At 42.2% G+C, this 24,683-nt stretch overlaps 1 protein-coding gene across 3 annotated transcripts; it reads right to left on the bottom strand.

Moving 5' to 3' along the window:
- Positions 1-124: 124 nt before the first annotated feature.
- Positions 125-24,683, bottom strand: TECPR1 (tectonin beta-propeller repeat containing 1). 3 transcript variants are annotated; one of them, XM_027683388.1, is made up of 25 exons: positions 24,598-24,683; positions 21,340-21,572; positions 19,439-19,621; positions 18,821-18,943; positions 18,053-18,178; positions 16,361-16,535; positions 16,164-16,264; positions 14,603-14,704; positions 14,061-14,206; positions 12,730-13,253; positions 11,867-12,012; positions 10,817-10,972; positions 10,142-10,291; positions 9,365-9,522; positions 8,558-8,685; positions 8,137-8,239; positions 7,359-7,455; positions 6,896-6,975; positions 6,550-6,606; positions 5,699-5,873; positions 4,373-4,508; positions 3,971-4,063; positions 3,195-3,301; positions 2,646-2,765; positions 1,780-1,977 (listed from the first exon to the last, which is right to left on the bottom strand). In XM_027683388.1, the coding sequence occupies exons 2-25, from the start codon at positions 21,568-21,570 to the stop codon at positions 1,780-1,782; spliced, it is 3,615 nt and encodes a 1,204-aa protein (XP_027539189.1). In that variant the 5' UTR covers positions 21,571-21,572; positions 24,598-24,683. The 3 variants fall into 3 exon arrangements, with proteins under 3 accessions (XP_027539191.1, XP_027539189.1, XP_027539190.1); XM_027683389.1 differs by lacking the exon at positions 24,598-24,683 and adding an exon at positions 23,371-23,394; XM_027683390.1 differs by lacking the exon at positions 24,598-24,683 and having other exon boundaries at positions 125-1,977; positions 21,340-21,570.

Below are 24,683 nucleotides of genomic sequence, written 5' to 3'. Positions count from 1 at the left end.
TGATAAATTACTTTTATTTTTCAAAATTGCTTTAATTTAAAGTCACTTTTCCTTATTTTAACTAGCCAGAACAATGACATTATATTTTAAATTAAATAATTTTTCTGAATAATCATTTTAGAAGGCAAATACTTAGTACTCAAACACAACCAACTTATAATTTATCTCTTTTTTTCACTTAAACCCAGCTATTTACAGTAAAGTAAGTAAAACTTGGCAATGTAGGGAAAAATGCAAAGGTACATTATCAAGCTTATTGTGTGCAACCAGGTTGCTTGTTGGATATGTAAACACTGACTATTAAAAGGAAAAATCTTTTGGATACAATGCAGAGAAAATACAATCCTAATAATTCTCTAAAAATACATGTAATAAAGTTATTTATTTGGACAAGATACTGTGCAAGTTATGCAAAACCTATAATGGTAATTAATGCAAACGTTATTTATGATTCTCCCACAAGGTAGGTATAAATCCGAAATCTCTACTCACATACTGGAAAGATCAACAGGTTCTTTTGAAACAGTTACACATCTTCAGTCTTCATTCACATTTGGACTTAGAAACAGTGCTTTCCTTGGCATTAAATACCAAATATATTCCTTAAATACGTGCAAACATAAGTTTTACTTCTACAAATACAGTACTGAGACCACACCAAACTGCTCATCATATAAAAATAACTCCATATACAGTCACACACACAGAGGAAAAATGAATGTAAACTGCCCAATTATAATAAGTAACTGGGGAAGAAAAGCTTTTTTTGAGAATAGAAGGTGGTTTCTTGTTGGAAAAAGGGATGAATAAATCACTTACTAAAAACAAAGAGCAGAGCTTAATTCTGAACCCCCATCAGTATTACACTGGCAAACTCCACTGATAGCAGTAAAGTCCCTTTGCACTGTAAAGTCAGAATTCAAGCCCTTCTCTTAAGTTTTACACTATGAAAGCATAATTTGCAATGATCTGGAACACAGCCTAACTCCTCAAGTGTCTGGTGCCTTCCAGCCCCTTTAGGGAGGCATCTGTACACCCCAGTTATCACAGTTCCAGTTAAGATGAAGACAAAACATAATTTACCCCCGTTTGGAGGGACAGTTTAGAACAGATGTCACTGCTGGACTCTGCTCCCTACCCAGTCTGGCTGAAAGCAGTGGTTCCACTTGTCGAGTGAGATATTGCTCACTGGGAGCACAGACAGCCCAAACTGGCCCTTCCTGGTAACTGCCTCCCCCAAGCTGAGTTGCTCAGGATTTGATTTTACTGATGGGAGCAGGAACCCAAGCTCAGTTCTTACCCAGGGAGCACCCAGAGGAGCAGAGCTCTGTGCAGGTGCAAAACAGGACCAGGTATGTTTGCCTTCATTTAAATCAATCCAACATCTTCATTTAGGCTCAAACATGAATCTGAAGAACAGTGTGTGAATATGTGAGAAATGTAGGGAACTGTAATATTTAAAAAAAAAAGTAAATGTAGTGATCATCTGCAGATATTCACATTTGTATGGGGTGTAGCAGCTATGGTAAAGGGTCAGAAATACATTATGGTTAGAAAAACCTTGCCTGCTTTGACAAAACTATGAGCTCTATCAAGTCACATTTTACACATGATGTAGTAGAAGAATTCAGTACTTAAAATACCCCATTGCAAAGTCCAGTTCAGTCAAACACATTAGTAGCACAAAAAGGTCATGTGTTTCTCTCCAAGCAATAGACATTTAGTTTCTTTTCAACTTATACTGACTGTGCCTGTTTGCAACGTGTAGATGGGGACAACTTAACAATTAACAGCATTTCTGTCCAATTCTTGACTTTCACTGACCATCAGAGAGGTTTTAGAGTGTTCTGTTTTCCCTTTACTCTCCTCATCTTCTAAATCCTTTGACACTGCAAGGTTTTCCTCGGAGGTGTCATGACCTGTGGCCCGAGATGCTTCTGTTGCATTTCCTCTGACTGTGATGTGCTCCCACCCACCCTGGAAAAGATTGATACAGAAATTCAAAAGGAGAAACATCACCCTGCAAGTGCAATATCTGATATGATGCTTTATGGGCACTACTCAGTTTGTTCTATTTATTCATGAGGAATCAGTAAAAAGGCTCCTTGTGAAATGAAACAAAACACACCAGACCTCCCTGGCAGGGAGCTATAGAGGTACTAAACCTGAGGATTATTTTTATTACAGGGAACTGAGATTAGTAGGGTCAGGTGTTTATAGCAGAACCACTGCAGGTTTTCCACCAACTTAAAAGGAGGCAAAACCTTGAAACAGCCTTTATCAAAACCTTGAGAATAATTCAGGATACAACAATGAGGAATAATCGTGTGCAGACCAGGAAGGAACCCACTTTTTCTTTTTAAATGGCCCTTACTCTACTAGTTTTTCCATTATAACTTTTAAATTCCCTATTTAAAATGAATACTTATCAAATGCAAATAAACAACTTCCCAGCTGTAACTGCACAGCCCATTATATTGACTTAAAAAAGGAGCCTAAGACTGAAGAACAAAGGTCAGTCTCCTGCAGATACACGTGAGCTTTCCAATGCTCACCAGCTGGGCAGGATGGCACTTTCCTTCCTCTGGGTGCCTGAGGACATCTGGATGGACAATTTTTAGGCAGGATCCTGCCCCAGCACTTACCCCAATGCCATAATCCCAGGAGAGGCCTTTAGGTTCCAGGGGCTGGACACCAATCCGATGGCAGACTGTCCCACAGCTCAGACTGTGACTTCCCTGCACTTTGTCAGCAATCACCCAGACCTCAGGAAAGCAAAGAGAGATAATAAAATGTGCTGCTCTTCCCAGATGTGAAAGCTCTGTTTGACCACTTTCAGAAATCACTCTTGATCTTCAATAGGCCCAAACTGCTCTAATTTAGGCAGAGAGACACCCAAGCTCTAGAGCAGTGTTCTAATTAAAACACTGCCAGATAAGACTTGGCAGGAAAGAGATTAAATATATAAAAAGCCTTGTTAAAAAAAAATAATTGATGAGGCTTTTTACAACAAAGGGCTGGAGCACCATTCTGTTGGTACAACGCTTTGTCTTGCTGTCAGGATTCCAGCATTTAGACCAACACTTTGTGGAACAAAGCTAAACAAAAATAATGCTGAAGAACACTTAATTACTAAAGTATGTTATGCATAATTTTTAATAAACTAATGAGTTCCAAGGAAGCTTCATACACACCTGGTCCAGGGGCCCTACGGACATTTTCCGGATGTTATTTGACACGTGATCCCAAGCAGATCCCTGGGGGTAGCTCGGTGTGATTCCCTGCCGGTACCAAAGATTGCCTGGAAAACAAACAGTGCTGGTTACAGCTCAGGGGGCTGTTTGTCTGAAGTGCTGCAAACAACACAACACATCAGCTGGTAATTCTTCCCGTGTCCTGGGAAAATGCATCATGGTTTTGGCTAATGTGTGACAGTGATGGACAATGAGGTTCCTACTTTGGAATTTGTATTTCTTTAGTTATTCTTTATAACCTTTCTGAAAAACAGCAAATACTGTTTTGTAAAATTTCTTGGGGAAAAATGTTCATATAAGGAACACTGGAAAACAAAAGCAAACGAGATGAAGGTCTCTAAATCTGGTGCTAAAGGCTTGTTTCTTTTACAAAAGGTGCTTCACATTTATTATTTCCAGGTTTTGCAGCAGGTTAATATTCCTCTTCAGTTTTGTACATTTCGGGTTCCAGGCAAAATCCTGCCATGCAATTGTCATCTGTGTCTTCCCCCCCCTAAAGAGCACAGATGCTGGATTGTTGTCACCCAGGGAACTCTCAGTTATAATAAACACCAAGTAATTCAGTGTACTGCTACTCCAAATCTTTCGATACAAAATATTCCTCCTGTTGGAGCACCAGTCATCATCTGTCCAGCTCTAACTCAGCCTCTCATTTTTAAATCAGTCCAGTGTGTAGTGATGTATTTTTTTAATTAATAATTTTTTAAAATCCTTACCATTTGTATCCAAGACAAACACAGATGTTCGTCCTACTGAGACTTGCTTTAACTTCTGTTTTTGAGGTGAAGGAATATGGTACCAACAGTCACCTAAAGGTCAGAAATACTTGAGTTAAACACTGAGAAAACAGAATTATGCATGAGAAGCCTTGAAAATGCTGCAGTTGAAATACATTGCTGTGCAAGAAAGCTGTGAATGACATTACACTTCATATATTTTTGCGAGCTTGTTTTTACAAACAAGCACTTTAAATCGTGCAAGTGAAGAGCAAATAAACTGCTGCAATTATCATATTATTTGTATGCAGTGTTTTGCACAGCTGTGGGAAAGGCCTCTGTGAAACAGGTTGGTCTTTTGCAGCCATGGCAGTGTAGAAAAGAGAAAGTACAAGGACTCACCTGCGGGTTTATTGGGAGACACCGAACCCCGGTAGAAGGCAGAACCATCTCTAGCAATAGCCCACACTTGGTAAAATGCCCCAATGGAGATGGAAATGAAGGGCTGGTCTGTTCCCACGTGCAGCCAGGACATTCCCTGAAAAAAAGTGGAAAATGAATTGTCAAGGAAAGGTTAAAAACTCCATGACAGAATATCATTGACTATTACCAAATGGGAAAAATACCCCATACAGTGAAGAATATTATGGAGAATAATTCTTAGTAACTTTACAACTGAACTGAAACGAAGTTGCTGATCCACAAAGATATTTGGATATACAACTCTGAAAATAGCTAAACTGGTCTACAGCAGGGCCTTTTCTGTTTAAATCACTGGATTTTAGGCACCTACATGTGTCTGAACAGATGGACTAGAGCCTTATTTTTTTTTTTTTAATAATCCCTTGGTTTTGATTACACAGAACAATAGTCTCACAAAACCCAAATGATATGGGGCTTCAGATTCCAGACACACTATTCCAGTTCTCACTGCTGCACTGCCTTACAGATCAGTGCTATTGTAACTGATTGGACAGGAAGGAAAAATATCATTCTTATAAAACTTTCAATTTCCTGCAGTTTTTCTCCAAATTCCAGTAAAGTATATTGTTAGATTCCCCCCCTTGTTGCAAATATGGCTTAAAATCAGTGCATATCCACCCTAATTTGGTGTTTCAGCATGTGTCTATTAGTAAGAAATAAATATTCCTTTTGAAGTTATTGGGACTATTTGTTCCTTTCTGCACACTTTACTGGACATTTGCTCATTATTTCTGTCCCAGTCCATAAAAAAATGCCAAATCTGTAGGTTTGTCCAGACCCACCTCTCTTAAATAGAGTCAGTTCCAGGCCCAGAAAAGTCAAAGGATAAATTCTGACTGATATCACCAGACTGGGACCATACTTTAGAGAAATTCTGTTCCTCACCAATCATTTAAATGGGATATACATTATCAACAATTAAAAAAACAACGAAAAAAGAGGATCTAAGCTATCAGTGCAGGAAGTGGAAGTAAAATGCTTCATGAGAGGATGGGCAGGAGCTGAGAGAGGCCCCAGCAAGTGATGTGGCACAAGCTAAGGTGGATTATGCAGGAAAAGCACTATAAGGGAAGTGGGCAGCAAACTGTGCTACAGTTGGTGGACAGGGACTTTCAAATCTGGGACATAAAAGGGTAAAAAATACCAAGGTGCTCTGAGAGAGGGCACTGTGTCACTGTGTGTATGGACTTGCATAATGACATAAAATACATCAGTAGGGCAGGGAAAACAAACAGGGAGCCTTACAGCTGGATTTTGCTGTGTCACTCCAAGCCTGCAGAGCACGTCTCCTTTGTCACTGATTGCCCACAGTGCTACTGTTTCTTCATCATCTGCATCTGAACTGGGAATTACGGAGATGTCCCACAGGGTAACAGGAGGCACTTCCAGCCATGGCCCGTTGGTGACTATCTTACATTTTCTGAAGCAGAGAAAACCCAAACCTGTCAGAAGTATGTACTTTCTATAACTGACTTTGTCTCTCAGACTATTGTTGACTTCCAGTCCTGAAGTCTTTCCATTAAGTAGTACTTTTCATTAAGTATTAGTATTTTTAATTTGAAAGAGGCTTTTAACAACCAATCGTGCTTTGCATCAGGTTTTGCATTTTGAACTATTACTGATTTCTCAAGATTTCTGTGTTTTGTTTTGTTTTGTTTTTTTAAATTACTTTATAAAACCAAGACCACCTAAAAAGTCTGCAACTCGTGCTCCTCTGCTCCCCAGTTCTCTCAGACTCACTGGGCAACAGCAAGATAATGAATCCAATTGCAGAGAGAACTCCACACCCAGTTCTGTTCTTCCTCTCTCTTGGTTAAGGGAATAACTTTACAATTCCTTTTTTGGTGGGGCCTGTTAAAAAGTTATGTAGCATCTTGAGGTAAGCAGAGGTAAGGCAGCTCTAAATTTAAGACTTGGTTGGTCATGCTGAGAATTTGTGTATTTTTTCTGTGGAAACTGCAACAAAGTAGTGCTGTCTATTAGGAAATAGTGTTAGACTCTATTATCACAGACTCTTCCCCTCATAACTAAAGGAGACTTGTAGTGAGCAGTTAACATTCAAGCTCATACCTTTCATTTATATCTTAGTTCCTCACCTTGCCCAGCGCCTCCGTCGGACAAAGTCTTTCATTGTCTTGTGACCATGGTAGGACCTACCAAAACAGATTTAAATAGATGTTCATGAGGATGTCAGAGCATCTCCAATGTCAGTGCCAGCCTGAGAGCACTGTCTATATCTGCCCACCAGACACACCTCCTTCCTTTAACACACTTGAAACAATAGTTTGCTAAATTCACCTCCCCGGCACATATCAGTGTCCCCAGAAAAAGGAGAAATCAAGGCAGTGTTGTGTCCCTGTCAAAGCAGTTAATGTACAAGCCAGCAAACAACATGAAATGAGGATTTAAGTATGGATTGGGTAGAAGGAGGGGTTTCCTTACGCTGGGAAGTCTGCTGCATACTGCCAGCCCTCCCGATCCGTCCCGCCCGACACGTTGAAGTCAATGTACCAATCCGACACCTGTTGTCAGAAGGAGACAATAACAAGCACAATCAACACCTGATGGATAACAAAAATAATCTCTTCTGCTGTTTCCCTACACCTTTTGAGTGCAATGACTTGCTAGAAATCTTCCAATACTAGAAATTGAAATTCATACACAGGTTCCCAGGTCCTTTTAATTCAGCTGGAAGGGATCAGTCTAAGTCCCACTAAACAAAAAACCCCACTCGATGCTTAACATTCTTTTGCCTATGGATTATTACCAGTGAAATGGGAAAAACAAGGTTAAATGTTGCAACAAATCCAGGAAGAAAATCTGGGTCACTTGAGCTCAAGTCTTGTATCCCACTTGCTAAAGCCTTGCCTTCTTCATAAAAAAAAACTTCCAAGACAAAATTTACCCAAGACCACTGTGGAGAAGGAGGCTTGGTGTTGATCTTTGTACATTCCTGCAGGCCAGATGCATCACTCCACATGTATCTGTCTGTGGGCAGCCCTCTGTGGTGGAACAGCAGACAAGGAATGCAAGGTCATTTACAACAGAGAATTTAAAAAGCGAGGGAATAAAAGCCTTTTTGTAGCACTTCCTACTTTCATACACAAAACACTCTGCTGACATTAATCTCTGTATTTAGAAATATCATGTGAGTGATGAGAATAGTGGGAAAGAATCTGTACAATTGCTTCCAGTTACACCAAACTTGAGGACCATGTGAACTCTCTGTAGAGTGATATTCCTCACCACTATTTAAAATTGGAAGGTGAATCCTGAGTTACTCTGGTATAGACCCTCATATATGTGAATATATATTTTCAATACTTTTGTTCAAATATGCTATTCAAGGACCCAGTGTATTTAGCAGAGTATGTATGAATATACAGATGCTAATAACTTTACTGCGTGGCCTTAATAATGAAAGATATTGCAAGTAGGCACACTTTGTGCAATCACAAAGCACAAATCTGCAGTCTTTCGCCACAAATGCATTTTGAATGGATAATTACAAATTAGAAAATTGAGAAACACTGCTCCTTCTATCTCAGGTTAATTATAAGTGCTGAAGGAGACTGAAAATAGAATAACTGTAATAACTATGCCAAAAAGCTAGAACAAACCCCTTGTTTCATTTGACAGTAATAATATTACAGTAAATAGATACAATAAATTGACTAAATAACCTGCTGCTGTATCCAGTGACTGGGTTCCACCGTTGGTTCTCATAGATGTAAACACATTTCACATCTGACTGTGTATAAATGTTATCAGCACTACTGGCCAGTCCTGTGAGAAATAAATAATTTGGATTAGAATAAAGCTAAATCCACTACATTTTAAACTCCAAGATGCTACATTTTAAATTCAATATCTCACTCTCAAGCTGAAAATATGAAACTGCAATACCAATTCATTTCTAAGATGTGCTCTGTTCATGTACAACCCGACACGTCAGGCTACAGGAAGGGCAGCACAAACAGCGTGACCAGCTGACCCAGTCAGGAAGGTCAGTCAGGAATGTGCACCCAGAGCCCCCCTGTTCATACCTTGGATGAAGCCCCCTCCATAGCCCCCCATGTGCACCCAGAGCCCCCCCGTCCATACCTTGGATGAAGCCCCCTCCGTAGCCCCCCGTGTGCACCCAGGCCGTGTGGTCGTGGCCGATGCCCCACACGACGCCGCGGTTGTTGCACTCGACCAGCCGGAGATGACCCCCGACCTGGCGCCAAAACCTGCCAGAGAAAGGACAAGGTTTTACCCTGCACCACATCCATCAGGAATGTGTGCTTTCCCTGCCTGCAACTCAACAATCTTCAGGACAGGCAACTTAATATGCTCACTTGTTCAACCACTGGGCAACTTGTAAGTGAAGGCGGTTACCAGCTGAAAGCATTTCACTCTGAACAACTACTAAAAAGCAGATGGTGTTGTTTTTCTTGAGGAGTTTGCAAGTACCATATTGTCACAATTGTAACAGAAACTATAAAGAAGCTGCTCCTGGACTGCAGGGTCTATGGAGGACTGAGAATTTCAGATTTTCTGACTCAGTTAAAACTGAACGCTCCAATTACAGTGATTAGGTTTACTTTTAGCCTAGGCTATCTCTTAAGTAATTATGACATTAAAGATGCAATCACAAAAAATGAGATCTCAATGAGAAAGGCTTTTGAAATCACAAGAATTTGAGAAAGGCTTTTGAAATCACAAGAACAGTTCCAGCATCTAAGAATTAAAATATGATTTCTTCACATGCAGTGGTGAATATGAAGGTTGCCATTAACCCTGTCATTGACAGACATCTGCAGTGCACTGTACACTCCAACAGCCCATCAAAGCCACTGAATTGACAGGAAGGACATTCTTTGCTGGATGGCATCCCATGCAGAAAGAACAGCTTCTGAAAGCTCTTACATTTGATCACAGGGCATCAGCTGTGGTCCGGCCTCCAGCTCAGGACTTGGCTCACTAACAAAGATGTCTCCTTTACAGGTAACAGACCAAATGGCATGGTGAGAAGGAGGGCCCTGAATCCGTCTGCTTTCACAGCAGGACATGGTCAGCAAAGACAGCTACAAAACAAGAAGCAAAGAACCAACAGCTTCCATTTACAGTGAGAACAAAAATGTTCGGTACTGTAAAACAAAGCTTTACCTTTGCATGTTCTTCCAAATCAGCAAAGTGAATCTGCAGCCTTTTCTCTAAGGCACTAGAATTCAGGGGTTTAGGAATTATCACACAATCACTGGAGCCACTGTGATTTGCAGGGACTGATCAGAATGAAGCATCTTTCAAGTTTCCCTTGCTCCAGTGTGTATCTGCCTGCCTGCACGTAAGACTTTCTACAACAGTGACAACAGAGAATGGTTCTTCTGCCAATGTAGAAGAATAGATTGAATTCAACTCCTAAACTCATTTGTACTCTAATCTATATCCAGAAATTGGAAGGAAATGAAGAACAATATTGGTTTTGCTGTGGACAACTGCAGCACCAACACATGTGCAAACTCCAGAGGAGACAAGAAGCCTCAGGTGCCTGTAAATAAATTTGATCAGATGTTTCAAATACCTAAGCTCTGAAAATAGATGAGTAGCCTGGATAGTGCAAATGTAATGCTGAGATTTCAGAGAGTAGCTTTTATGTTTTATTGCAGATATTGCCAGCTTGAAATGGAAGATTCCCAGAATTACCCAGTCATGCATTTCTTGCTCTGTTGTGGCTGCCAGGCGGATTGGCCATCGCTGCTTTGTCCTCTCAGGTGTGTACAGTGCAAAGGAGTGTTTGGCTTCATTCAGCACTTCAACTATAATAGTCACTTCATTCAGGAACACGTGGATGTACTAAGACAAGAGAAAAAAAATTGTGACTAAGGCAAACTCAGATAAACCTTCCTCAGAGCCAGCATTTTTGCACTTTAGGACTCCAAACAAGGCACTCCTGCCAAGGACAGCAAAGAATCAATTCCTGGCACAGAAGGAATGGGGCTCAGTTTCCAGCCCTGCACTTCCTCTGATTCCTATTGCCTGTAGACATTAACCCTCTTTGTGAAGACTCTGGCCAGCCAAACCTGGCTCTTTCTTCACAATCAAGAACATTTTGAACTTCCAGCAGAACTCCTAATTAGTGCAGAACTGATGGTTTAAGCAGTGTGGGTGGTTGCTGACTGGGTATTTCTGATGTAGCATTGACAGAGCTGCAACTCAGAAAAGTCTGTGGTTTGCTGGTACCCGGGGCTACCTTTGAATTGGCTCCCAAAACTCAGAACATTAGAGTGCCATAATTTGCCTCCTTTATGAAAGCTGATTTCCCTGCAGAGGTTTCCCTTTGCCAAATGCTCTCTCTCCAGGGTCTCAGGCTGAACACACCTTTTTCTCCTCGTGGTACATGTAGTAGATGAACAGGATGCTGTCGCGCATTCCGTCGCTCCCCGTGAACTGCTCCAGTGCCACTCGAACATCCATCCATTTATGAGGCTTCCAATTCCTCCACCATTGCAAGGCTCCAGTTTTAACCCAAACTGACTACAAGGGAAACACAGATTTACAGGATTAAGAAAACTGTGTAAACTCTTTTTCTTTCTCTCAAATCCTGTTTTTTGTTGCCACAAGTTCTCTCTGCTGAAGGTTAGTCTCCATCATATCAGTTAATTGTGACACAGAGTATTCCAAAGCTGAAGGCAAAATGGAAACACAAAAATGGACTGAAGGGCACTGTAATAGCATGTGTGCAACAGTATTTTACATTTAACCTCTGCAAGCACACAGGTACTAATTGACTCTACTGTGCTCCTGTTATAACACAACCTCTCTTTGGAGTTTAAAGGCTTTTGACATAATCTTTTTAAACTTGATTAAACCCCTGGGCTCCAAGTGTTTTTAATCAAATGAATTCCAGATGTCATTTGGCAATTAGCAATGAAGGGACCAAAAATATGAATGAATCTGAAAAAAGCCAAGGAGCCATAACAAAGGGAACATCAAACAGAAGTGCTGCTATTTAACAGCTGCCATTGACGTTTGCATCATTGTTTTATTTATGCAAGTTAAATTAATCTTTTAACGGCCACAGAGAGAAAAGTTCACCTACTTGTGTTACTGTTTCAATTAAGAAGCCTCATCTTGTGGTGGAATAATCCATACAATGTGTGCTGTTGCTAACATTTCTCTGAGAATTTGAGGTTTCAGAGTACTCAGACAATGCTGACCAATTTGTTTGTTCCTATACAAAACTATCTGATAATGTTTTTAGAGGAAGATTGCTGTTCCTTGTTTGACAAGCTGTTAATTTCCCACAGCGAGTTCAGACAGTAACAATCCAGGAAAGCTGTCATAGACAAGAATAAGGGCAAGAATATGAAGCTGACAGTAAGTTTAAATCATGTGTCAGAAGACAAGAGATGTGTCCCCACTGCTCACCTGCTCAATAGCCTGCTCGTAGTGCCTGAAATTCTCCAGTTCCCGCTTTGTCCTTTCACTGAGCTGCTGGAAAATCTGCTTCCTCCAGGCTGCTGTCTGAGCTGGGGTGATGGACAGGGACAGGGACTGCACAGAGCATGACAGACCTAGAGCAGAACCAAACCCAGTAAACTCCAGGGAGCTTTGAACACAGTTCTGTGAAAGGTAAAATCTTTCCAAGCCATAACCTGTCAAAATGGGAATTTTGTTGCTGAACTGCAAGATAATGAGGTGATACAATGCATTTAGAGTTACATTGTTACATACTGGGATGCCACAGTTCACAGTTTATTTTGAAAATGTGTTTATATTCCACTGTCTGTCAAGAATCTAAATTCTAATGGCACCCAATTATCAGCTGGGCTGACATTCACAGTGCCTCTGTGTAACTTCTGTTTCATAGCCCTGTGTCAGTAGGAATGGCAGGAATGACTTATTGGCATCTGCATCTCTCAAGAGAGCCCTTTTCACTGCTTCCTGTTATTATTCAGTGATATGAGTTTTTCCACAAGCTGCAGTTTCAGTACAATTAAAAATGAGATGTAGATCCAGCGCATCTGGATCTACAGATTATTTTACAAAATTCTTAGGAAACTCAGAGCAAATTTTTAATTTATATATCTCAAGCCCAAAGTGCTTTACAGCTAAATACTGCAGCACTGTGCTCAGATATGGAGCCTATTACCAAACTGCAATAAGAGTAAGTGGGTTATCAGAAGTCTTTCACCACGGCTTCATTCCAAAAAACCAACACGGTATTTGTCTTGAAGAGCTTATTGAGCTGTGATTGGGAACTAGGCTCTGCTGTGGTGACTGGGTAGTACCTGATGGAGCAGTGAACCACTTCAGTGGGCTGTGCAGATCTACCAGGCAGCCTCCCCCAGACACCCAGGCCCACAGTGGGTGCTCATCAGCTCCGTACTGCTCCTCAGCTCCCGCCGGGAACACGCCCAGGGAGGACAGGCTGGATGTGTCCCCAAAGCTGCTCACGGAGATCACCGGGTGCTTCTGGGCCTCCTTCAAGTCAATGTTTGTCCACTGCAGCTCTGCAGAAGGATTTGGGCTTGCAGCAGATTTATGCATTTCAAGATTAGCTTTCTCATGACTTGTTGAAGCAGCAGTGGCTTCTCCTTGATCAGAGTCCAGAGGATCCACAGGGAGGTTTGCAGGTGTTTCTGTCTGGCTGCCTGTGCTGTTCCCACTGCTGCTGGATGCAGCTCCCATGGGCACAGTGTTGGCAGGGTTCATGGGCACGCTGGGAAGCTCTGTGTCAGAGGAAGTGTCTGCATCACCCTGAATGATGGCATTTGTTTGGGTCTGAATATCATCAGTAAAGAAACAGCCAGCACTGAAGGACAAATAGACAATTAATTAACTATCATCCAAAGCATTAATTACCACAGGCCTTAGACCACAGACACACAGAGAAACAGCAGACTTCTTTTTTTCTATCAGGGGAAAGAGTCCACCACAAATGTGGCAGAGCAGTCTAGTAAATCTGAACCACAGGAAGGAATCTCATTGATCTTTTCAAACAGTCGGTGGTGTTGGCTGCCTACAACTCTGAGGAAAACATTGAAGCAACATCACATTTTCCGAATATGAAATAACAAATAGGATGTTTCAAAGCTCACTATTAACTTTATGATTTGTCTTAACTAGAGAGGTCTTCTCAGCACACACTGACTCAACCAAGCAGCTTCTGCAGCACTCCCAGATCCATTGGCATGTCTTGCACAGCCCATAGGCCAGCATGGAGTAGCTGATTTAATCTCTCAAGGAAAAGGAATGTACAGTGACACTCAGGAAGGGTAATGCCTGAGTAGAGTTGACACTCCTTCATGATATTTCACAGACAACATTTCCTCTTATTAGAGACTAGTTCCAGATAGTGGTAGTAAAGCCCAGAGGAACATGCTTTACTGCAAACATGCACTGAATTCCAACGTGGGAGCTTCGGTTTCTACTCTGAGTCCAACAACTGCTGCTTATTGGTAATTTTAATGGGAAAAAATGCAAATGCCTTTTGGCATACATAATGATTGGAGATGCCTTCCCCACTCCTCCCTGTCTGTGCCACTTGAATGTAAAGAAATATCTCCTAGCACTGAAACTCTGGGTGTACAAAGTCTTGGGCAGGTATTTCAAGTGGTACCTGAGCAGACTTGTTGAGCTCCCGCTCTGAGATCTGTCGCTCTCTCGGCCAGACACAATTGCCTTCCATGTCTTCCCACTGAGCTCACTTGGTGTGACACCTTGACGAAAATAAATCGCTCTGTCATCACAGCCAATTCCCCAGACCTAGGGAAGGAAAGGCCTTGGTGAGGGAAATGGCTTGGAATGCAGTAGATACCAGTTACAAAAAAGGTGCAGTGGTGCAGAATTCAGCAGAAAAAAGCTGCTGGACACAGCATTTTCCTTTTGTGTTCTTCCTTAATGCTGATACTGTAGATGCAGTACAAAATTCTGTACCATCAAGAGAGAACTGTGTGCATCTCCCTGTGCCATTCAAGACACGTGCTGACTGTTATCTCCTGGTGCAGAATTCAGCCACACTCTCCTCTCTAGCAGTTCAAGCCCGTGGACCTCTCATTTAGCCAGCCCTACTGGCACTGCTGACAGTCCTTGCCTCTTGTGAACAGTGCTTGTACAAAGGGGAAAGGAAATATCCCCACAGCTGGTATGCAGCTCTCTTACCTGGTTATTTAAGCCTACAGTTACCATCATCATTTCTCCAACCATTTCAATCCAGCTTGTCCCACAAGGATTATGTGAGTTCACTCCTCTTCTAAACCACACCTACAACAACAACAGCAGAAAAGTCTAAATTTTGTTCCTTCTGCATTAGCAAGCAGAGAGCTGGAATTTAGTTTCTTTAGTGGATTAGTCTTAATCTCTAATACTGACTTGCTGCATTGTCTTAAGAATTCAATTACTTCCTTGGTTCTTTTTCTTTATCAGATAAAGATAAAGCAATTCTCTTAATAGTACCCACACTGTGTGTCCTACTACAGCAAGAAGAGCCCACTAGAAGATTTTTTGGTATGACTTTTTGTGACAGAGTTGGTTTCTCTGCTTTCTATTACATATCAACTGTAGGCTATTTTTGATCATTCTGAATGGCCTTCAGTGCTCTTTTGTTCAAACTCTAGAAGCAGAGCTGACAGAGGGAACTGTCAGAGGGATCTTTATAGTGGTACAGCTCTTTAAATTATCTTCCCTTAGATCAGGTTTTACCAATCTGAGAGTGTCTGTGGATTGGGTACCTGAAAAAATTTCCCTCTGTATGTAGCACAGAGTCATATAGTGACAATCAACTCCTTTAGAAGTTGTTGGTTGAATACAATAACATCAGTACTTGATTGTCCTGTGGCAGATCTGGAGGAAAACACACCAGCTTATCTCCATTTATTACAGTGGATTTCTGTGGCAGATGGAGCAGGCTGGGCACAGTCTGTTGCCATGGCTCAGCTGACAAGTAGTGACTCATTAAACGAGAGAAACTCAACACAACTGCTACACATGCACAGAGTTCATGCCTGGTTTTGAATTCAGGATGAAAGGATTTGATTGCAACCAGCACAAGAGCACTCTACTACTACAGTGTTCCAGTATTCTTCACGACTTTCAGGATTCCCTGCAAGGGGTAGGGAGTTGGATTTGATGATACCTATAGGTCCTTTCCAAGCTGAGACTTTCTATGAGTCTAAGTTAAAACCCCAAGAGGAAAGTAATCACACATCCACATAAAAGATATCTCACCTAACAAATACAAAAACCCCCTATGTTAAAAGGCTGATCAAGAGAGAACAGTTGCAGCAGGAAGATAAAAAAATAGCATCATGCAGGAAAATGTAACTAACAATATTCCCCATGCTGCTTTTGATGTAATCTTCAGCCCATGTGGAAACAAGATTTAGCAGCTGGAATCCTTTCCATTTCAATGCTTAAAATCCCCTAAAAGTAGACCCCTTATTACATCCCCACCAACATCCCTGCCCACCTGCCACATCTGTCTGACCTGGGTTTAGAAAATTCCTTCTAAGAGAAAACAGAAATTCTTCCTTTAATTACACTCAACTGCATCCATCACAAACCACAGAGCATTCCCATAACATAGCAAGGGGAACTAGAATTCTCCAAACCATGGGGATAGAGAGTCCAAATCCCCAGCACTTCCTGTGCAAGGACTCCTGTTTGAGAAAAGCAGACAGGAAAAGGGAAGAAAAAAGCAGAAGCAGATCGTGATCCCTCTTACTTTTCTATCCTTTGTAACACACCACACCACATCAACACCCACAGAGACGTGCATAATCCCATTTTCAGAGCTTGGAGACTCCACAATACTCCAGGACATTCCTGCATGAAACAAAACCCAGAAGGCATTGTAGGTTAGTTTCTTGTTCACCAGTATACAAATCAAAGGAGTTTCCAGCTAAATTTAACAAACTTTACCTTGACGGTTATTCCTATCAATTCCTTCTCTCACAATAGCTTGCCCTTCCCAAAGAGTTGCCCAAAGGAGGTCATAGGGTCCACAGCTGATCTGTACAACTTCACCAGGAGTGGTGATTAAGGACCACGTGGAACCTTCTGGATTGTGGTGGCAGACATTTTCTCTGTACCATACCTAGACAAGTTTTAGAAAAACAGAAATGAATAAACCCAGGAAAAATATCACTGTAACAATGAAACCATTGAGAGAAGCATAAAGACAAACTGGAAAGAACAGTCGTCCTTTAACAACGGGATGTTTTTACATAGTGCATGGCACTCTGACCTTTAAAGGTACTTTTTTATGTTGATTATGCAGTTGAAGCTGTTTCCTTATGTACTAAGGGAGGAGGCTGTTCTACAGAGCTGCTTTTATCATAGAATCGAATCTGGATTGGGTACAGAAACCTATTGCTACAAGTCCTGTGTATATTTTAACATTTAAACCACTTCAGTGTATTGCAGAGCATGTTATATAAACCAAGAATGAACAAATACATAACACAAAAATGTTTCTGTTGGCTGACAGCCTGACCTCACTTTCACTGACCAGAACTTGCCACAATATGGGGAAAAATTTTCATTCTCTGTGCAGCCTTCAGTGACATCCAGCCTTTTGCTAGTCTTGGACTGTGCACTTCTCTATAGATCACAGTCAAAATAGGAAGGTCAAGCATAGAAAGCATCCTGTGGTAGTCACATGAGCGCTCCACAACATGACTGCTGAGTATTAAATCCTCATTTTTAGAAATACTTTATTTCTCTGGTGACTGTTACTTGGGAAATGAAAGCATTTTACAATGGCAGTCAAGTAAGCCTGTAGACTGGGATGCTTGTCACGTACTGCTGGAAAGTATGAGGCATAGGGAATTTTATTTTAAACAATTTAACCAAGATTGCTTGCCTCTCCAGGCAGTGCCAAGTATGACTGAAAGCTCAGGCTATCTCTTAAAAGTATTACAAACTGCCCTGTGAAACCACAAGTTAGAAAATGTCTAGAGACAAAGCAATGTCCGATACATGCTGTAAGGATGAAGGAAGGAAAGCAAGAGTCAAATCTTTACAGCACTGAGCAAAAGAGGAGAGATATCTTATGGTAGGCCTAAAAACAACAACAACAACAAAGAAATATGTATAGTTTTCAACAGAAAACAAACTGAAAACATTTCAGAGTTGGGTACCACATTGCCAAGCCAGGAGGCGACCACTTTCTGATTAGTAGGTCTCAGAAAACAATGTTGTAAACTCCTGAATCGTTTCTATCTCTCTACTACAGAGGCACAGCACAGTGCTTTGCAAGAATCTCTATCAGGTTTTAAGGTTCCTCTTCTTGGTTACCAGTGCCACAGTCAGCACTCTGGGCAATTTTTCAGGATATAAGACATTATTCACTCCAAGTTTTAAGATTCACCTGTTCATAGAGGTTTAAGGCTTCCATAAAACAGCAACTCTATGAGATACTTAAGCCTTCCCATTTACAACACAAGTTGTTACATAATGTAGCCCCAAAGCAGCTTTTCATCCTCTGCCAGATGCACAAATGGCGTATTTCATTACCAACATAAGACAATAACAAACCTGCCTTCCTTTAAAAGTATTTAGCTCCTTTCCATTAGTAATTTGTGTCAGAAAACACAGGGAACACACACATACCCTTCCTTGTAAAGAAACTGCCCACACGGACAAGCGGCCGAGAGGCTCATCGGTGATTTCCCACCCTCCGATGGAGATGTCATTGAAAGGGTCTGGCAGCTGCTCTGGATCATCATGTGACACGATCTGAAGCAAAGGGAAGGAAGATTGAGAAGAAGAGACACTGCACTGGTGGCCTAACTTGTGTCTTGCAGATTGGTTTATGTATCACTTCCTAAAGTGGCTGAGCATGGAGATCCTCCCTCCAAGGCTGTTATAAGCAGAGAGAGGGGAAACGCTGCTGTAGCAGCACGAAGAAGGCTGTGTTTTGTACCCTACCTAAAGGAAATTTTTGCAGTGCATACAGAATTGGAAAGCTGAAACATCACAAATTACAATTTTTGTATGTTTTTAGAACAGAACAAAAATTATTAATGAACAGTTATTCATACAGATAAAGGACAGAGCTGGTGAAAGATGCCAGGCAGATGCCACCTCAAATGAGAGTGCTTTGTCAAGCAACCAAAGGAAGTTAAAAAGCTGGTCTGAAATTTGCAGTGGGGCTGGGCATCCATCTCCAATTGCATCACCATGAGATTTGGCACCTTATTACCACAGGTTTCTATGAAAAATTCCAGCCTTCCATTTATGCTTACAAGAATAGCAAGCTGGAAGTCAAAGAATCCAGGTCCAGCCTACAGACAAGTAATAAAATATTAATTTCCCTGCACTTATAATTGATTATTTCACAAAAACCAGTTTATTTAGTATTTAAAAGGTATCCAGAACCTTTGCCCAAACGTCCCGTGATTTGTATCTCCTGTATCTGATCCACCGCCTGCGCCGGACACAGGAATTCCATTTCTTATCCTTTGTGTAGGTGCTGGGGAAGTCTATGGCATAAGTCCAGCCCTGCAAACAGAGGTTTTCTTTTATGAAATATGGGATCAAGGGAAAGTTTGAAATCATAACTCAGAGCAATTCTGCACGAGGGTCACAGTACAAGTTACTGTGTGTGCTCAAGAGCTCTGATTAACAGATCAGCTAATTCCATGGATGATTTATGAATCATCCCAAATTCCTCTGCATGATACACACAGAACAAACAAGACACAGTAAAACATTTTGCTTGTTTTGTAGTAAAGATCTTAAATAACAATGGCATTCAGTTGCCAGCATTTCATGGCCTGATCAAAAGAAAAAAGCTTCTATGGAAGCTCCTATGGACTTCAAAAGCCTTCATACAAGATCCTTCCTTGTGTTGTATTAGAGTTGAACTATTTCCCAGGAAGATGTATCTACGGGAAGTTTTATTTTTACAGACCTTTTACACTTCTATAAAAGTGCTTTTTATTTTACAGACTAAGGATTCCCAGAATAGATCTCTTTTTGGTATTGTTCACCTACCCCTTTCTCTGTTGGTTCCCCTCCAATATTTTCATCCACATACCAGTCAGACTCCCACTCCCAGTGTGGAGAAGGCAGTGTGAAACTATCGAGCTGCTGATGTTTTAGCCCGCTCACATCACTCCACTGCCAGCGGTCACTGGGCAGTAATTTCTCACAAAAGCCACCAACTGGATTCCAACGCTGCCAGAAATAATAAATAAAGGATTTTATTGGAGATCTCATCATCTCATACTGGACATCTACAGGGAGTCATAAAAGACACATTTCTTATTTTCTGCAGTAGAAGAGGAATAAATTCCTGGGGTCAATGAGAAAGTGTTCCCCCGGTGAGCCCCTCCCTAACACTGTGTTTTTAGGAAGAGACTTTAAGACTTTGTTTAAGTCTCAAAGCAGGGCTGACTATAGAGCTGGTCCCAACCAAGTCCTCTTTGGCTACACAAATAGGAGCATCTCATGATATATTTTACTCCTAACAGTGCTTTTTTCTTTGGTGATGTATGGCACCATGACATTCCTGCATTAGATGGCCTTGGGATTTCTAATCTACACTCTGGACAAAGATGATTAATATCTTGTCTGCACTAGAAAAATAGCACTGCCTCTGTGCCAGAAACTGTGTCAAGATAACTATATGAGCAAATCTCCCCTGTATCTTATCTTATATCAGAGGGGTTTTTCCCCTAATCTGGCTTGAATCAATAGCAGTACAAATAACAGGAGGATTTTCACCAATACAGCTGTCATTTTTATTTTTCTCCCCACACTCCTACATGCTATAGAAATACTGGCAAAATCTGTCATGTAATATTGTCTTACATTTTAGAGCACATGGAAAATGAGTGGCTCAAAATCCTTCTATAATTTTTACACAAAATATTATTTACTTTTACTAGGAATATGGCTAAGTTGCTTTGCATGTTATCTGTAAACTACTTGAGTTTTATTTTGTCCTTGTTAGCTCTTGTAGAATGTTTCCTTTTGTGCTTTCTAGTATTTTGTTTTCCATTTTTCATAGCCTAGAACAAACAAAACGAAAGTTTTAAAATAACAAATAAAATTTTAAGTTTTGCATTTTTAAAGAACGTGTTTACACAATAAAAGGAACCTTCTTAAATAGCTGAAAAGTTGTATCAATATTAAATAATGTATAAAATTAATTTGCTGTATTTTTACCCGAGCAGATAAGTTAGTGTCTTTTCTCAATTTCTGTTTATCCCATTGTCCATTAGAAATCAGAGAAATGTGCTCAAGAGAGAAAATGTGCTCAAGAAAACGTGCTTGGTTTCTCTCTCAACTTTTAATTAACTTAACAGAAATTGATAAATTTCCTTTAAATACTGTTTTAAATACATTACTTTGAAGTACACCATACAAGGAGGATCATCTTAACATGTCTATGCAAAAAAGCTGGAAATGTACTTCAGTGGAAAGTCATGCCTTTATTAGAGGAGTGTTTGAAACACTAAAACCCAGCATTTTCTTAAGACTAATATAAGATATTGTATCTTTGATAAATAAAAACACAAGGTATCTTTGTTGCCTGGAAGTTCCAGTTCCACTGGGCATTTTCTTAAGGGAATTGTGTATTTGTCACTAAGGAAAGGAAACCACCCAGTGAAAAGGCTGAATGTTCCAGTCTGAAATGGCTTACACAGAACAGGCCGTGGCTCACACTGGCATTGCTTTTGCTAAGAGCAGGGAGGCAAAACTCCCTTGGGAATTTAAATATTAAAAGAATAACCTGCTATTTGGCACATATATACTCTTCAGAAACTTCAGGTAAAAAGTGAAAACAAATAAAACTGATTATTCTTCCTGTGAGAAATGCATACTAAGACAGCTAAGGTAGGGATTTGCCCTTTCTGCCAAGTGTGTGCTGGTACCATAACTTGTCATACCTGGTTCTCATAGGTTTCCTCCTGGTACCTAATAGGAACATCCCCTGAGAACACGTAGGTGTACACCTGGTGATCACAGGCTATTCCCCAGCAGCACTGTTTGACAGCAGACACCCGTTTGAATTCCAGCTGTGTGTCCTTACAGAGCTCCCAGTACTGGCCAACAGTAGACAGGGTGTAAACCCTCCCAAAAATGTCAACAGCCCACAAAAGGGAACTGGGCATGGCCATATCTGAAAGGCAAAAGGAAGGTATTAATGGAAATGATGTGTTTAAAAATGGATCTTGAACCTACTGCAGATCAGTCCTGCTTTGAGCCATCATCAGTCAAATTAAATAAAGATGTAGGGGATGATTTTTCAGAAGAGCCTATGCAAAGCTGGCAGCCAGATCTCTTTGGCAGAGCTATGTAGTCACACCTCTTAGATGGCTCTGCAAAGCCACATGAAAGACCTTGCTACCAACCCACTACTGTCCATCCTACAGGAGGTCACAACATGACTGGGACAGCTTTGGCAGGCTGGGGACAGAACTCAGCTCTGAACTAAGTAGCACAGACCATTTCATAGCAGGCAGCTCCACTCCCAAGATCTGGTGATGCTGGTGGTGCTACACACCCTGTTCACCTCAGCTCCACAAAGCCCTGATATCCCACAGCACCTCCTTCTCAGCCTCCTTCGCTGTAAGCAACACCCCTACACAGGTACAAAGGCAGAGATGTGAAAGGGAGTTTCTCTGTAAGCACACATCTAGTTTTAATCCATGGACATATTGCCTACTGCTGCCAGGAAACCTCTTTCCAGAGCATTTTGTACCAGATCCAACCACTTTGGGATCTGATCTTTAATACTCATAGATGTGATACTATGAAGACTTATGGCTCCACAGCAGACACCTGGCTGAGTTCCATTCCAGTTCTAACCAGTCATTTTCTGGGCACTGCAGCCCTGCCCTTCAGGGAGGGGTCAGCCTTTTATGTGAGCCCAGTCCTTTCAGAAGTCAAGACAGGCCAGGGTATTTCTGTCACTTGGCCTTCTGGGTGCCATCAAAACAGAGAAATTCTGGTTGTTCTGTGTGTCTGACAGTCAGAACTACTGATGAGTATTTTGAACTTTGCCTTCAGTTCCTTTAACTACACAGCAGGGGACCAGGAGGGGAAAGGTAGAAAAAAGAACTCAGATCCAACACAATGAAAGTAAAGAGGAATTCTTGCTTGGAGTCAGAGTGGAACACTACTACTTTGTTGTCAAATGGCAATTGTGCTTTCAACACAAGAGCCTAAAGAGAGTTGCCTGCCTGCTTTCTGACTGATAGAAGTGCTGGTACAGAGGGATTGACTTGTACTGTGGATGTGAATGGCAGAGGTGAAACTGCAGAGAATCTGAACCAGCTGGGTCAGTGTCAAACAATAGCACAGTAAATTCCCTTGGCATCCCAGGGGGAATGTTCCAGAATTCTTTGATTCCTAGGACTGCTCCTGCTAAGTACCTAAAAACCTGGATGCAACAGGTGAATAACAGGTAACAGTGAGAAGAAAATGTACAGTGGGAGAGAACCAGTGATGCCAGGGGAAGGTCATGAGCAAAATTCTCCTATTATTTGTAGCATAACTAAGACAAGTCCTCTAGTTTTGACCTTTTTTCCCCTCGTTGCTGGGACTGTGAAGGCATGTATCTTTGTCTGCTCTTGGACTAGCCATTTACCTTCTTCATATCCTCCTGTAGGATAGTACAGGACATAATATGGAAAAATGGAATAGAACAAAGTGAAGATAAAGTGAAAATGATAGCGTATGCACCACTGGGAAAATAAAGGCCATAAAAATAAGCCTTTCAGTATTAGCACTTAAAATTCTGCAAAACAGTGTCTATAACAGAAGAAAATATTATGCATTTAATCTTGGGCAACCAGAATGCCAGCAAGTCTGGAGTAAAGGAAGCACTATGGATTATGCAACAATCATAACTATAGAGCCAGGTAACAAGGAAAAGTCTCTTAAAGGTGGGCAAATATATAAATGAAGGTCTGTACCTGGAATGACAGTCCAGGCAGGCAGAAAAGTACCTGGAACAGTTCAGAAAAAGGTTCAGAAAGTTCCAAAGATTATGGAGTTAGGAAACTATAGATGGGACAGAATTAAAATAATTCAGGCAGATGCAACTGGATTAAAATAATCAAGGCAGCCAAGACAAGTGAGAGTTTCTGCATATTCTTACATGTCAACTTTTGAAATAGAGTGTTTGGAGAATTATGGGAAAATCCCAAATGCATTTGGGATTATAAACTTCTAAGACTTCACTCTAGGCCCCTTTGCACTGGCTGTGGTGCAGAAGATGAAGACAGATGCTGCTTGATTTTGAAAGATGCTCAGTGCTTGTGGCTCACGTACATTTCAATGAAGGCAGAAGTTGTCAAGTACTCTCAGGGGACTGGGGAAAAAAAATCAGATCTGCTAAATTATTCCTCATCCCACAGCTCAGCCAGGTATTTCTGAGAGAACCGAAACTACTTAAGCGAACATGATACGTTGTTAATTAAAATTTCCGGTTGCCTGGCGTAACACTGATTGCTACAGAATTCAAGGAAAACATCCCAACTCCTTCCATATTATAAAAGCAACGAGAGGAGAAAGCAGGCGAGAGGGGCCGTGCCCCCGAGCTCAGGCCGTGGCGGGATGTGAACCACCACCAGCACAGGCTCCACCCTGTTCCAGGGCACAGCGGGCACAGATTTCTCCCCGGTACCGCTCGAACCCCGCGGGCTCTGCCCCGGTACCCCCGCACAACCGCGGCCGCGTCGCTCTGCACCCGCGGGGCTCCCACCGCGCCCCTCAAACCCGACAAGGCGCAGACACCGCCCGGCAGCCCCGCACGGGCCCTCCCTGCCGGGCATTAAGGCCGGATCGGCTTAGGAGCCGTGCGGGGCTGCGACACCGCCTCCGCGGGGCCGGGGCGGGCGGGACCGGCCTCGGAGCGTCCCCGGGCCGGGCACAGCCCGGGCACAGCCCCCGCTCCGCGCTCGCTGCGGCAGGAGGCGGGCGCGGGGCTCCGGTGGCGACCCGAGAACGCCCCGCACGCCTCCCCCGGGGGGCTGCGCGGAGGTACCAGCACCTCCCCAGGGCTCCGCCAGCGCTGGAGCCGCCGGGAAGGGCGGCGGGAGCTGCGCAGGGCGCGGCGGCGACGGCCCGACCTCCGCCCGCCCTGCCCTGCCCTGCCCGCCCCACCGCAGCACCGCCCGGCCCCCGGGCTCGCCCCTCACCTGCCTGTCCCGCCACCGCTCTGGGCGGAAGGAGCCGCCGTGCCCCGGCCCCGTCAGGGCGGCCCCGCGGAGCCGCGGCCGGGCAG

The sequence above is a fragment of the Neopelma chrysocephalum genome, unplaced genomic scaffold (genome assembly GCF_003984885.1).
Source record: "Neopelma chrysocephalum unplaced genomic scaffold, ASM398488v2 Primary Assembly neopelma1_65, whole genome shotgun sequence".
Taxonomy (NCBI): Eukaryota; Metazoa; Chordata; class Aves; order Passeriformes; family Pipridae; genus Neopelma; species Neopelma chrysocephalum.
The sequence above is the reverse complement of the archived record's forward strand: the minus strand, read 5'-3'. Positions and strand labels throughout refer to the sequence as shown.